This window comes from Chelonoidis abingdonii, chromosome 1 (genome assembly GCF_003597395.2).
Source record: "Chelonoidis abingdonii isolate Lonesome George chromosome 1, CheloAbing_2.0, whole genome shotgun sequence".
In the NCBI taxonomy this organism is placed as follows: Eukaryota; Metazoa; Chordata; order Testudines; family Testudinidae; genus Chelonoidis; species Chelonoidis abingdonii.
The window spans coordinates 125,244,271-125,259,492 of record NC_133769.1 but is presented as its reverse complement, the minus strand read 5'-3'; the positions used below and the strand labels follow the sequence as shown (position 1 = coordinate 125,259,492).

Here is a 15,222-nt window from a genome sequence, read left to right as displayed (position 1 = left end):
TGAAGCATTTAGGTACATAATCTGTTAATAAATATTTCTAAGAAAGGCTCTCAGCAGTATGTTATCACTCCAAATGGAACTTGGACTTCTAAATCCCTATTTTGAGACATTTAAGATTAGACTAGATTAAGCACCTGAGACTATATTTGCCCCGGAGGATTGACTAATCAATCAAATAGGTCTTTTCCATATCTAATTTCTATTATAAGTGGGGCTGGTAGAACCATCTATTATTAAGGTAGCCCTACGCTTTCCATTTTAAGACTGTTTCCAGTTGCTTATAACTTTGCAAAACTAAATTCACTTGGGCTGCAATGTTCCATGCTGGGCCTTAGCCTAAATTTTTTTGGCAAATTTTAGCCACAACAGTTCAGTTATTTTTAAGAACAAGGCTAGGAAAAAAAAATACCATTTTGCCCGCATAAAAAAATTCTGGTGACCTTTTCTTTGAACAGATCTACGACCCATATGCTGTGAGCAGGGACTTGACATTTGCCAGGGGGCTGGCCTTTGTGTAAGGGACATGTATTTTGCTGTTCCTGTGAAAATATGCCAAAATTTGGCCAAGTGATAAAAGTGAATGAAAAATCCCAGTTCATACATGTATTCAAGAGAGACTTCTTAGAGATTCACAGCTAAAATCTCTGAAGATTCCATCTTTACTGAGCATGCTTGAGTCTTTCACAGCTCCTAGTGCAGACTGATCTAACAAACATGCCATCTCCACACATCAACTGAGCATAATCCATTCTCTCACAGCTCCTACCTGTGACCAGACTCTGCATAAACTATCTCCACAAGTAACTGAGTATGCTCCAGCCCAGGGCTAGGGGGTGAAGTCAGACTTTCCCTGTAATGACTGCTCCAAGCTGGCATGTACAGTCTCTTTTGTTGGCACCCAGATAGTTTGGAGGAAGAAGTTGTCTGATTCAAATGCAATGGAGGCAAAAGCCAGACCAGGGGGTGGGAAAGTAGTAGATTGGAAAAGAAGTCTGGTGAGACTGGGACTGGAAGAACTCAGGGGAGAGAAACCGGGAATGGCTGGGCATGGAGATTGTTACAGGGAGCCAGGATGGGAGAAGAGGGGTGTGTGTTCAATCCTTGAGGGGGGCCATTTAGGGATCTGGGACAAAAATCTGTCTGGAAATTAGTCCTGCTTTGAGCAGGGGGTTGGACTATATGACCTCCTGAGCTCCCTTCCAACCCTGATATTCTATGAATGGAGACTGAGATTGGGAGCTTGAGGGAAGGAAGATAGAACAGGTTGGACAAGCAGGCTGGGAGCCAGGGAGAGAAAGGGAAAAGGGGAAGAGACTGAAACCATATGCATAAGCATTTGTGGGATCAGGCCCTAAATTATCTCTATTGAGTAAAATGCTTCAGTAACTTTTATAGATACCAACACAAAAACAAAAATTAAGTCTCTCTCTTACCTGTTTGAAATTTGTTACTGCTTTTATAACTGGAGAAGCTGTTACTAAGAGAATATCTTCTGATGGAAATTCTGTAGCCAGCTTGTAAAGAAAGAGAGAGCATGATGAGTGAACACAGCTGTCAGTGGAATTTGACTTTAAATAAGACAATAACAGTACTAAAAAAACAAAAGTTATCGTATTAAGGATTTTAATCTTGTAAAACGCAAAGATGTAAGCAAATATTACCTCCATTTTACAGAAGGATAAACTTGGCTTGGGTGATACAATAGAAGCGAACCTGACTCCCAGGTCCAAGGCTTTCTTTATTTACAGACATTTCCATAAGACTCATATCATGGCACGAATACCTAACCACAAGATGACCCTTCATACCATCACAAGCGCCAAACTGGGAGGTGTAAAGTCACACCAATTGAGATCTGAAGAGCCTGTATGCCTGGAGTCCAATTATTAGGGTGGGCAGTATAACTCAGTTAAAATTGTATTAAAGACTTCTGACTACAGAAAGAACAGCGAATACCTGGTATCTCTGAATGAGTTTTATGGAAAATGGCTAATTGTGGATTTTTTGAAGTCTTGGTTATATAACTAGGCTGTTTAAAAATTCATGTTTTTGCTATTTTTGCGAGGGAGGGTCTCATTGGCTTCTATAGTCCTCTAGCAGAAAGATACAACAACAGATTTGGTTCAAATTTGCACATATTGTTGCTTCTGTAACACAGGTTCCTAGAATACGATCTTCGGGTAAGTGAACAGCAATTTTCTAAACAAAACAACTTTAAAGTGGTAACAGCAAGTTTGTGCATTAATCTGAAGCCACTGATTTTTAATTTGATGACAAAAAACTGTGCCGCAGCAAGAATGTTGTCAGTTATAAAGAGAGGGAGAGGCATGTGGGCTTGCTTCATAAGGGAAAGTTCTCTTAGCTAGGAACAAGGAGCCCAGATGTTCAGATGTTCTCACTTCTTCTAAGTGCAGTATAAATTCTCATGCAATTCACTACCTTTATTATTGACTAATGCCAGGGAGGATTGAAAGGGATAATTTTAAATTGTTGGATGCTAAGTAATTTTATTTTAAAAATTACTACAATTCTTTAGTTTCAAGAAATAAGAAATGGTAGGCCAGATCTTACTGTTTCTCTTGCTGTCAACTGAGGGGTGTGGCTCCCATTATTTAGTCACAGGTACATTAAGGGCTCCATGAGAAAGACTAAGCAAAATAATCACTGTTATTAATCATGGCTATTTTAATATTTAAAAAAGGAAAAGAAAATATTAAACACCACCAATGACCAAACACAAATGAAAAACCAGTTATTTCCATTACATCTTCTTCTGTATGTCTCTCTGAGGAGACTTTTTGACAGGAATTACACTTTTAAGAGTGAACAGCCTCTGGTAGATACTTTGTCTTGTAAGATAAGACTCAAGTATATGGTTCCCCCAAATGATTGTGAATCTATTGTTTAGATACCGACGAAAGTTTTATAATTTAGTCTCATGGGAGGTGGACTTGTTAATAAACAAACAGTTTATAGTTCGCAAAGCAGGCAATCCTAACTACAGCCTATGAAATAAAAAAAATTAAATCAATTAGAAAAAGCCATTTAAGGAACTGTCTTGAGACAGGCCAATTAACCAACATTTCGAATATTAAATCACACTATTTCTTTGGTCTTGCCTACACTACACAATTTTGTCAACAAAAAAGTCAGCTGTCGTCAACAAAACACTGGAGGTATACATACTGAAATGCTCCTCCCGCTGATGTAACTCCCCTGCTATGCTGACATAATAAAATCATCTCAACAAGTGACATAGAGCTTTTTGCAACATAATTAGAGCAACACAGCATCAGTGTAGACACCTTACTTGGTTATGTCACCCTAATTGCCTCCAGGAAGTGTCCCACAATGCCCATCATGACCATTCTGGTCAGCAGTTTGAACTCTGCTGCTCTGATATGCATCCATCCCCCATTTAAAGGCCTGGGAATTTTTGAAATTCTTCTTCCTGTTTGCTCCGTGTGCACAGTTCACACAGCTGACGCAACAGATGCGCTCCCGTGTGGAACACACGGGAGCTGTTGGATCTGCTGATATATGGGGAGAGGAGGTTGTGCAGTCACAGCTTTGCACCAACTGTAGGAATTTCAATACCTACAGGCTAATTGCTATTGGCATGCAGGAGAAGGGGCACAAAAGGAACACGCAGCAGTGTCGTGCTAAAATAAAGGAGCTGAGACAGGTGTACCAGAAGGCAAGGGAGGCCAATCGTCGCTCTCGTGCAGCACCAAAGATATGCTGTTTCTATAAGGAGCTGCACGACATCCTTGGCAGTGACCCATCTCCACCACCAAGAGCCCCGTGGATACTTCCGGGGCATGGAGGCAACAGCCATCAGACTCAACTCCAGTGAGGAAGTGGTGGACAAGGAGATGGAGCAGGAAGACGATGTAGAGCACAAGGCAGGGTCATCAAGTGTCACAGTGAGTCAGGATCTCTTTTCCAATCCGAAAGGGTATAGCTAATCCCAGCACTCTGGCTTTGGCGCGGAGGATGCAGGAGACGACAGCTCTGGTAAGTGCTCATTTTGCTTTCATACTGCATGGTGACAGGAGATTGAGCTCTCATGTACTTTGTTATAAGTTGGAGGAGGGATAAGGGACAGAAATTAACAACAGAGCCTGTCCATCTATGCAGTGGGGCCACAGCAGAAAAGTTTATTAATGTTACATGGGGATGTCTCTGGAATCCTCCATAGTGATCTCTAGGAAACTTTCCTGTAGGTACTCTGCAATACGCTGCCGAAGGTTCCTTGGTAGAGCTGCCTTGTTTCTACCCCAGTGTATGAAAACTTTGCCGTGCCACCCGGCAATTACTTTTGCAGGAACCAGAGTGGCACACAGACAAGCAGCATATGGAGCCGGTCTGAAACCACATGCAGGCAGGAGATGTTCTCTTGCATCCTGAATTACCCTGAGGAGTGAGATATCGGGTTTGATTGCCCTAGCCTGTGGAAAAGGGTACAAGTATTCAGAATAGGCTCCCTAGCCACTAATAGTAACCCCTTCAAAAATCACCCTTTGTACTTTCTTGCCCTTTCCTTTCCTCCTCCCGCGAACTCACCATAATTGGGACTCACGGCCAACTGTGTGCTATCCAAGGGACTCTGAGAAAGAGGGGTGCGTAACTTTTGTGATTCACGTCTGTGAACGAACTCACAATATTGTCTCTGTTCACTGTTCTTTTGCCTTCTGCACATGTGTCTTCAGAACGCATTCCTCCACGCTGGCAGAGAGCCTCCATCAGATAAAGCAGCGAACCCAGGAGGAATGAGGAGGAAATGTTTTGACAAGTGCTGCAGTCAATAGATGCAGCACATAGTGAAACAAGAGCATGGAGGGAGACAAATTAATGAAAGACTGAGGCTTGATAGCCAGGAAGGGACACGGACAGGAGTGGATGATAAACCTCCTGGACCAGATAGAGATGTTGAAGTCCCTCATTAGCCTGCAATCAGAGCAAATCCATGCCTGACTCCCTCCAGCCACTACAGAACTCTGGTCCATCCCTCCCCCAACTCCCCTACTGCATTCATTGCTTGTTTCCAGTCCCTCACAGTAACCTGTGCACGCCATGCTTGAGAACGATTTTCCAGTGAAAACTGGAATTACATCCAGCTATGAAAGCCCTAACCTCAAGACTGTTCATTTTCATGTTCCGTTTGTCCAAAAGTTTGTTTTATCCCGTTATTAAATTTGAATCTTTGAGTCTTTATTTGTGACATACATACATCACTCAGTACTAACACTGAAACATAGTGGCTATAGGTAGGAATATTTGCTCCTTGCAATAAATCCTCAAGAAGCAAGCACTACAGGGGTAAGTAAACGTTGTCTGTCTGCACGCATCATATACAGACACAATACTGAGAATCACTGTCAAAAGCTTCTTCAAAACCTCCCTGATTTGAATAGCCTCTCATTGCGCTCTTCTAATTGCCCGTCTATCTGTCTGCTCAAAATCAGCAGCCAGTTGATCAGCCTCAGTGGCCTACCCTGGGGAAACTTTTCCCCCTTCAATTAACAAATATTATGAAGAGTACAGCAGGCTGCAATGACCATCGGAATATTTTCCTCATTGAGGTCTACCTGGAAAAAAAGACAGTGCCAGCCAAAGGCACATGCAATGGTCATTCGGCATCTGCTAGGCCTGTTGTTGAATTGCTCCTTGTTGCTGTCTAGGTTTCCTGTGTAAGGCTTCATGAGCTCCAGGAGCAAGGTGTATGTCGGCTCTCCAAGGATCACTATGGGAATTTTCATATTCCCTCACTGGAATCTTCTGGGCTGGAAAGAAAGTCCCAGCATGCAGCTTTCTACACAGTCCATTGTTCCAAAAGTGCATCATGCACTTTCCCTGACCACCCCGCACTGATGTCAATGAAATGGCTCCCGTGATCCACCAGCACCTGCAAGACCATGGAGAAGTAGCCCTTTCGGTGGATGTACTCTGTCGCAAGATGGTGCTAAAATAAATGTGTGTTCTATCTATTGTCCTGTTGCAGTTAGGGAATCCCATTGCCTCAAAGTCATCAATTATTTCCTGGACATTACTAACAGTCACAGTCCTTTGTAGCAGGAGGTAGTTAATGATCCTGCCTACTTGCATCACCGCAGCCCCCATGGTAGACTTTCCAACTCCAAACTGAATCACAACTAAACGGAAGCAGTCTGGAGTTACCAGCTTCCGCACAGCAATCGCCACTTGCTTTTCCACAGTCAGAGCAGCTCTCATTCTGATGTTCTTAAGCTGCAGTGCTGGGGCGAGCTCCACACACAGTTCCAAAAAGGTGACTTTGGGCAACCAAAAGTTCTGCAGCCACTGCTCGTCATCCCATACATGCATCACAATGCGATCTTGCTACTCAGTGCTTGTTTCCCAATCCCAGTATCAATGGTCCACTGTGGAAAGCTGGTCCGTGAATGCCAGCAGCAATCTTGAATTATTTATTTCCACGGCAGACAGCAGGGCAGGCATCACCAGTTTACTCTCTGTTTCACAGCTCATGAAATACTGCAGGACCAGCCGCACTGTGTTCATAAGACTCATCACCAGAATGGTCAGAAGCTCAGGATCCATGCTGTCAGGCACAGATGGCAAGTGCACAGTTTACAAGGGCTGTTGAAAAATGGCACAAAATGGAAGTAGGAAGCCCAAGGAATGATGGGATGGAAAGTACTGCATCTCAGGATGGCGAGCACATCCCCATGATGCAATCTAATCCTTTAGCAAAGTCGTAGTTAACTTTGTCTCATGAAGTTTTCGGACCTCCCAGAGGATCGGAAAAGGGCAAATACAGCACCTACCTATAAAAAGGGGAATAAGGACAACTCAGGGAATTATAGACCAGAGAGCCTAACTTGGGTACTCAAAAAGTTAATGAAGCAAATAATCAAACAATCAGTTCGAAAGCAACTAGAAGATAATAAGAACATAAGAATGGCCATACTGGATCAGACCAGTATCCTGTCTTCTGACAGTGGTCATTGCCAGGTGTTTCAGAGGGAATGAACTGAACATGGCAATGAGCAAGTGTCATCCTGTCTCCTGTCACCTTGTCCCAGCTCTGGCAGTCAGAGACTTAGGGTCACCCAGAGAATGAATGAATTCCACAGATTGTGTGTTGTACGCAAAAGTACTTCCTTGTGTTTGTTTTAAATCTGCGATTTATTAATTTCATTGGGTGTCACCTTGATTTTGTTATATGAAGAATTAAATAACACTTCCTTTTTCACTTTCTCCATTATTTTAGACTTCTAGCTTATCTCTCTTCATCATCTCTTTTCTAAGCTGAACAGTGCCAATCTTTCTGCCCTCTCCCTATATGAAACTGTTCCATAACCCTAATAATTTTTGTTGTCCTTCTCTGAACTTTTCCCAATTCTAATATATCTTTTTGAGATGGGGAGATCTGAACTGCACACAGTATTGAAGGTGTGGATGTACCATGGATTTATACAGTGGCATATGATATTGTTTTTTTTGACTGCTGCTGCAAAATGAGCAGATGTTTACAGAGAGCTAAGTAGTAACAGTCAACCTGGATTTGTCAATAACAAATCACGTCAAACCAACATACTATCCTTCTTTGAGATGGTAACAAGCCTTGCAGATGTGATAAAGCTGTAGATATTATATAACTCAACGTTAGTAAAGGTTTTGATACTGTCTCACATGATGTTCTGATAAACAAAGTAGGGAAATATAGCCTTGATAAGCCTATAATAAGATGGGTGCACAACTGGTTGGAATACCGTATTCAGAAAGTAGTTATCTATCATTCAGAGTCAAGCTGGAAGGGCATATGGAGTGCGGTCCTGCAGGCCCCTGTCCTGGATCCTGCACTATTCAATACATTCATAAATGATTTGGATAATGGCCTAGAGAATACACTTATAAAGTTCATGTACAATACCATGCTGGGAGGGGTTGCAAGTGCTTTTGAGGACAGGATTAGAATTTAAAATAATTTTGACAAACTGAAAAAATGGTCTGAAATCCATAGGGTGAAATTCAGTAAGAACAAATTCAAAGTACTACATTTAGAGAGAAATAATTGCACAAGTACAAACTAGGAAATGACTGCAAAGGAGGAGTACTGCAGAAAAGGATTTGGGGGCTACAGTGGATCATAAAATTAATATGAGTCAACTATGGAACACTGTAGCAAAAAAGCAAACAGTTTGGAACACAAGGAAAAAGCTGAGAGGGGGCAGTATGAACAGCTGTGTGGGTTCACTGGTGAGGGGGAGCTGTGTGCACAGCTGTGAAGGGGTGCACAGGTAAGGATGGTCTGTGTGCATGACTGAAGGGGGTGCACAGACAGGCAGTGCAGACACACAACTGTAGGGGATGCACAGATGGGCTCTGCACTGATAAGGGGGGACTGCACCACACAGGTGGGTGGGAGGGTATGCACAACAGTGGGGGTTGCACAGTGCAGGGGGACTGTGTGCACAGTTGTGGGGTCTGTGCACTGGTGATGGAAGCTGTGTGCACAGCTGAGGGGAGTGCACAGAGGAAGAGGTGTGTACAGGGGAGAGGGGCTGTGGGCACGGCAGAGGGGTGGCCTGGCGGACCCGACAGCTCAGGGAGCTGCAATTACAGTGCAAACCGGGGAGCAGGTGTTTAGACCCCAATAGGCTCTCCCGGCCCGCCCCGCGCTCCCCGGTGCCCGCAGGGGCCGAGACGGGGTGGCGCGCGCGCCCCACTCACTGGGCGGTTGGGGGCGGGCGGGAAGTGGTGGTTGTCGCGAGCGCGTGGGGCGGGAGGAGCGGTACCTACCCGCTCGGCGCAGGTGACTCCTGCAATCCCCCCTCCGACCACCACAAACCGGCTCCGCGCGGGAAGGGGAACCGCCATCTCGACGCCTGGACCCGGCAACGGCAGCGGGTAGGAGGAGCCCTGACTACGGTGCGCGGTGGAGCTCAAATCCCACCCTTCGCGTTTGTGACGCCGCCTGTCCAATACCTCCGCTCACCTGACGCTAGTGGCAACCTGGCCGCGGAGCCGCTGCTGAAGCAGGATCAGGCCTTGAGCGAGGGCCGGGCCTGGAGGCTGAAGTCTGCTGAATCCTGCCCCCGGCAGCCGTCAGAGGCGAGGTTCCTGTTGTTTGCATTGGGGGCAGGGTCACAGGGTGACCAGACAGCAAATGTGAAAAATCGTGATGGGGGAATAGGAGCCTATATAAGAAAAAGACCAAAAATCAGGACTGTCCCTATAAAATGGGGACATCTAGTCACAGTAGTGTAAACCCTGGGAGTTAAAAACACCGAGTCACCCCCCCCCCCCAAATCCAGGGCTGTAAAAGCCTCCCAGTGTATCTAAATTTGGGGCCTTTGCCTTCTGGTTTTCAACCCATTAAAGCTTGGTGTCCTCCACAGCCTTGACACGAGAAAGCAAGAAAAAAGCTCAGAGAGGTGTGCACTCACAGCACCCCTGGGATATTAAAGAAAGAAAAGGGGCCTCTGAGGAAAATACCAACTACCATGAGCCTATTGATCAAACAACAGACATAGCAACCAGCTGTGTTGTCTGTAACTCGCCTGACAAAGTAGCTTGCCCCTCTTGTATCTCACATTGAATGAAAAGCACAGCTCAAAAAGCTGGCACACAGCACCATTGCTGCCCATACTGGGGAAAACCATGTGTCTGTTATTGACATTCTGGTCTCTGCAGGAAACTAAGTGATACCCTCCTAATTGTGTTTGTCATCTTGATACTACTGGACTCAGCGTCCCTGTCAGTCAGCAAAATCTAGCCAAGCTATATAACAATTGTGTTATCTGTAGAAGAGCCACTGAATAAAGCATGTTTGCCCCATTTTGTCAACAGAGCTTTAAAGGGCCCTGTAATAAATAAATAAAGCTGAAGTTGATGAATAATAAATATACATTTAGTTCCTGTCTGCACCTTAATACCTCATCAAAAAATTGATCATCTGATCTGGGCTCAGTCCAGGAATAAGGCTGCTGCAGCATGTCTGAGGGTTGAGTCACTACAGGCTCTGCTGGAGGGATAAATCAGAGTACCTGAGTGAGCAACCCTGGTCTTGCTGTGGGTTTGCCTCACCTAGTGCTACTAAATATACAATTTAGTACATTATGTACTTCTAAGAAGAAATGGCCAGAAATAGCCAGAGAGAGGTCTTGTGTTTTCAAGAGAACTTATTTTGTGTTAGGCTAGTACCTTCAAAATCGTAATACATGAGGTCTTTGTTCTAAGGAAACTCTTGTTTGATTATTTAAAACTGGAGGCAGACATCCTGTTTATATATCTCTTAGATATGGTGCTTAGGGCTGTGAAAAATGTTGTGCTCTGAGCGCTATACATAGGTTGAATTAACCCCCACTTAACCCCCGACGCAGATAGGTTGATAGAAGAATAATTCCATCAATCTAGCTACTGCCTCTCAGAAAGGTGGATTAACTAAATTGACAAAAAAAACCTCTTGCATTGATATTAGAAGCGTCTACCCTAACATGGCAAATATGCAGCACATTAGCTGTGCTGCTGTAACGCTTGTAGTGTAAATATGCAGTAGGGTTTGTCTTCAGTAGAAAATTTGCTTGTGTTGGAACATGACTTTGAAGTGTCATGTTAATGAACATGACATTAAATATGACTTTGTACTCAGTGTAGATGAGGCAAGTCATGACACTGTGCCAACTGATCATGACTAGTCCTACTGTAACTATACGTTTAATTACAAACAGCTGATAGGATACAGTCTGTCCCTGTCTACACCAACAGCAAGTTTTGTTTAACGTCACGTTAGTTGATGTGACTCTTTAAAGCTGGTCTACACTACGAGTTTAGGTCGAATTTAGCAGCGTTAAATCGAATTAACCCTGCACCCGTCCACACAACGAAGCCATTTACTTCGACATAAAGGGCTCTTAAAATCAATTTCTGTACTCCTCCCCAACGAGGGGAGGAGCACTGAAATCGACATTGCAGGTTTGAATTAGGGTTAGTGTGGACTCAATTTGACAGTATTGGCCTCTGGGAGTTATCCCACAGTGCACCATTGTGACCGCTCTGGACAGCAATTTGAACTCGGATGCGCTGGCCAGGTAGACAGGAAAAGCCCCGTGAACTTTTGAATTTTATTTCCTGTTTGCCCAGCGTGGAGAACTCATCAGCACAGGTAACCATGCAGTCCAAGAATCGAAAAAGAGCTCCAGCATGGACCATACAGGAGGTACTGGATCTGATCGCTGTATGGAGAGAGGATTCCGTGCTAGCAGAACTACGTTCCAAAAGACAAAATGCCAAAACATTTGAAAAAATCTCCAAGGGCATGATGGAGAGGCCACAATTGAGAAAGTTAAGGAGCTCAGACAAGCGTACCAGAAAGCCAAAGAAGCAAACGGATGCTCCAGGGCAGAGCTGCAGACATGCCACTTCTACGCTGAGCTGCATGCAATTCTGAGAGGTGCACCACCACTACACCACTCTGGAGCATGGATTCCAAGGAGCGGGTAATCTCAACCATACTTGAGAATTTTGAAGATGGAGAAGATGAGGAGGAGGAGGAGGACGAGCTTGCGGAGAGCACACAGCACACCATTCTCCCTAACAGCCAGGATCTTTTCCTCAACCTGGCTGAAATAGCCTCCCAACCCTCCCAAGGTGGTATACTGGACCTTGAAGCCAGAGAAGGGACTTTGGGTGAGTGTACCTTTGTAAATATAAAACATGGTTTAAAAGCAACCATTTTTTAATGATTAATTTGCCGTGAGGACTTGGGATGCATTCACGGCCAGTACAACTACTGGAAAAATCTGTTAACATGTCTGGGGTTGTTGTGGAAATCCTCCCGGGACATCTCCATGAAGCTCTCCTGGAGGTACTCCAAAAGCCTTTGCAGAAGGTTTCTGGGGAAGGCAGCCTTATTCCATCCTCCATGGTAGGACACTTTACCATGCCATGCTAGCAGCAAGTAATCTGGTATCATTGCATGACGAAGCCTGGCAGCATATGGTCCCGGTGTTTGCTGGCATTCAAGCAACATCCGTTCTTTATCTTGCTGTGTTATCCTCAGGAGAGTGATATCATTCATGGTAACCTGGTTGAAATATGGGAATTTAATTAAGGGGTCATTTAGAGGTGGGCGTTCCTACTGGGCAGTTTGCCTGTGGCTGAAAAGAAATCCTCCCCACAGTTAGCCAAGCAAGGTGGGCGGGGGGGGGAGCATTGGCTCTGAGCTGTTTGCGTTTGGCTAGCAGGGATCTTCCCTGATACCAGCCATGCAGTGGGGGGAGGGGTAAAGCAATTGTCCCAGAGAATTGGATGGCGGGGGCGGGGGTTAGCTTGGTTTCTGCTGCTGCATGTTAACATGAAAACTGCAGCACTCAACAGGCTTTGCTTGGTATAGGAAAGGAGGGCGATGCTTTTATGAAAGTTGCAGAAGCCGAAAGACAATGGCTTACCATGGCTGCATGCAAGCCGAGTTCTGTTGCCCGTCCCTGCATCTGTGATCTCTAACACCAAAGCCACAGGAACGCAATATTAAGATGCAAAATGTGACCTTGTACCAAAATCAAATGTGCTATGTAACGTGAATAGTGTTGTTCACCGTGAAAGAGTATACTCATTGTTCTGTAAAATGTATCTTTTTAAATACCTCTCTCCTTTTTTTCCCTCCAGCAGCTGCAAATTTTTCAAGTTTCCCTCCTCCGTCCTGTAGACTATCTCAAATAAGGCAGCGAAAAAAACACACGCGAGATGAAATGTTCACTGAGATCATGCAGTCGACCTGCAGTGGAAGAGCTCATCTGAATAAGTGGAAGGACACAGCATCACAGTACAGGAAAGCGGCTAATGAACATGAGGACAGGAGGGATGAACATGAGGACAAGATGAACGCTCGAGATGAGAGGTGGCGGCAGGAAGATCAGAGGAGGCAGGATGCAATGTTGGGGCTACTGCGGGATCAAACGAACATGCTCCGGCGTCTGGTGGAGCTTTAGGAATGGCAGTAGGATCACAGAGTGCCACTGCAGCCCCTGTTTAATTGCCCTCCCCCGTCCCCAAGTTCCATAGCCTCCTCACCCAGATGCCCAAGAACTCAGGGGGGGAGACTCTGTGCACCCTGCCACTCCACCCCAGTAGACAGCCCAAGCAACAGAAAGCTGTCATTCAACAAGTTTTGAAGTGGCCTTTTCTTTCCCTCCTCCCATACCCCACCCAGGCTACCTTGTCAGTTCTCTCCCTATTTTTGTAATCAATTAATAAAGAATATATGGTTTTTAAATTATAGTGACTTTATTTCCTTTGCAAGCAAGCTGTGATCGAAGGGGGAAGGGTGGGTGGCTTGCAAGGAATGAGTCAATCAAGGGAGCGGGTTTTCATCAAGGAGAAAGAAACAGAACTGTTGCACCGTAGTCTGGCCAGTCATGAAACTGGTTTTCAAAGCTTCTCTGATACACAGTGCTTCCTGGTGTGCTCTTCTAATCACCCTGGTGTCTGGCTGCAAGTCATCAGCGGCCAGTGATTTGTCTCAACCTCCCACCCCACCATAAATATCTCCCCTTTGCTCTCACAGAGACTGTGAGGCACACAGCAAGCAGCAATAACAATGGGAATATTGGTTTGGCTGAGGTCAGAACGAGTCAGTAAAGTGCGCCAGCGACCCTTTAAACGTCCAAATGCACGTTCTACCACCGTTCTGCACTTGCTCAGCCTATAGTTGAACAGCTCCTGACTACTGTCCAGGCTGCCTGTGTATGGCTTCATGAGCCATGGCATTAAAGGGTAGGCTGGGTCCCCAAGGATAACTATAGGCATGTCAACATCCCCAAAAGTTATTTTCTGGTCTGGGAAGTAAATCCCTTCCTGCAGCCATTTAAACAGACTAGTGTTCCTGTGACGCAAGCATCATGAATCCTTCCCGGCCATCCCACATTGATGTTGGTGAAATGTCCCTTGTGATCCCCCAGTGCTTGCAGCACCATTGAAAAGTACCCCTTGTGGTTTATGTACTGGGTGCCCTGGTGCTCCAGTGCCAAGATATGGATATGGGTTCCATCTATCGCCCCACCACAATTAGGGAATCCCATTGCAACAAAGCCATCTGCTATGACATGCACATTTCCCAGAGTAACTACCTTTGGTAGCAGCAGCTCAGTGATTGCTTTGGCTACTTGCATCACAGCAGCCCCCACAGTAGATTTGCCCACTCCAAATTGATTCCCGCCTGACCGCTGTCTGGCATTGCAAGCTTCCACAGGGCTATCGCCACTCACTTGTGAATTGTGAGGGCTGCTATCATCTTCTGGCGCTTCGGGGCAGAGGAAAGCAAGTCACAAAGTTCCATGAAAGTGCCTTTACGCATTTGAAAGTTTCTCAGCCACTGCGAACCGTCCCACACCTGCAACACTATGCAGTCTCACCAGTCTGTGCTTGTTTCCCGGGCCCAGAATCAGCATTCTATGGCATGAACCTGCCCCATTAACACCATGATGTCCAAAGTGCCGGGGCCTGCGGTTTGAGAGAATTCTGTGTTCATGTCCTCATCACTCTCATCGCTACATTGCCGTCACCTCCTCCTCGCCAATTTTCCAGGTTCTGGTTCAGCATAAACTGCACAATAATGCACGAGGAGTTTACAATATTCTTGACTGCTGCGGGCTCCATGCTTGCCATGGTACGGTGTCTGCACTGAAAAAAGGCGTGAAACGATTGTCTGCTGTTGCTCTGACGGAGAGGGGGGCGACTGACAACATGGCTTAGAGGGAATTAAAATCCACAAAGGCAAAGGCTTTGCATCAAGGAGAAACACAAACAACTGTCACACAGAATAGCCCCCTCAAGGATTGAACTCAAAAGCCTGGGTTTAGCAGGCTGTTGATTTCACAGAGAGAGGGTTAGGAGCAAATGAATACAAAACAAATCTGGTTGATTTCTTGTTTTGATCCACTCCATCTATCTTTTACATCTTAGACTGGCAGCAGACCGTGCAGTATGACTGCTAGCCATCATCATCTCCTGGCTTCTCACCAGAAGATGCTGCATTATGACCTCTAGCCCTCAACATCTCCTGGATGCTCAGCAGAAAATGGGAAATGATCTGACTGAGTCACTCCTATCCCTGTATGATGACGATAGCTTTCAGTCCTAATGCACCATCTGCTGCCAAAAGGCAATGAGCTGCTGCTGTGTAGCAATGCAGTCCCACATCTGCCAGCACCCAGGAGACTTATGGTGATGGTCAGCTGT

At 45.4% G+C, this 15,222-nt stretch overlaps 1 protein-coding gene and 1 pseudogene across 1 annotated transcript in view; one reads left to right on the top strand and one right to left on the bottom strand.

Annotated features, from left to right (window-relative positions):
- The window catches only part of PYROXD1 (pyridine nucleotide-disulphide oxidoreductase domain 1), a 33,876-nt gene extending 24,660 nt beyond the window's left edge, over positions 1-9,216 (bottom strand). The window contains 5 exon segments of the mRNA XM_032772569.2: positions 1,434-1,514; positions 8,785-8,936; positions 8,939-9,018; positions 9,020-9,054; positions 9,056-9,216. Coding sequence (XP_032628460.2) covers positions 1,434-1,514; positions 8,785-8,936; positions 8,939-9,018; positions 9,020-9,054; positions 9,056-9,118 — 411 coding nt within the window. The 5' untranslated portion in view covers positions 9,119-9,216.
- Positions 9,217-10,804: 1,588 nt separating this feature from the next.
- Positions 10,805-13,190, top strand: LOC142046122 (uncharacterized; annotated as a pseudogene).
- Positions 13,191-15,222: the final 2,032 nt, after the last annotated feature.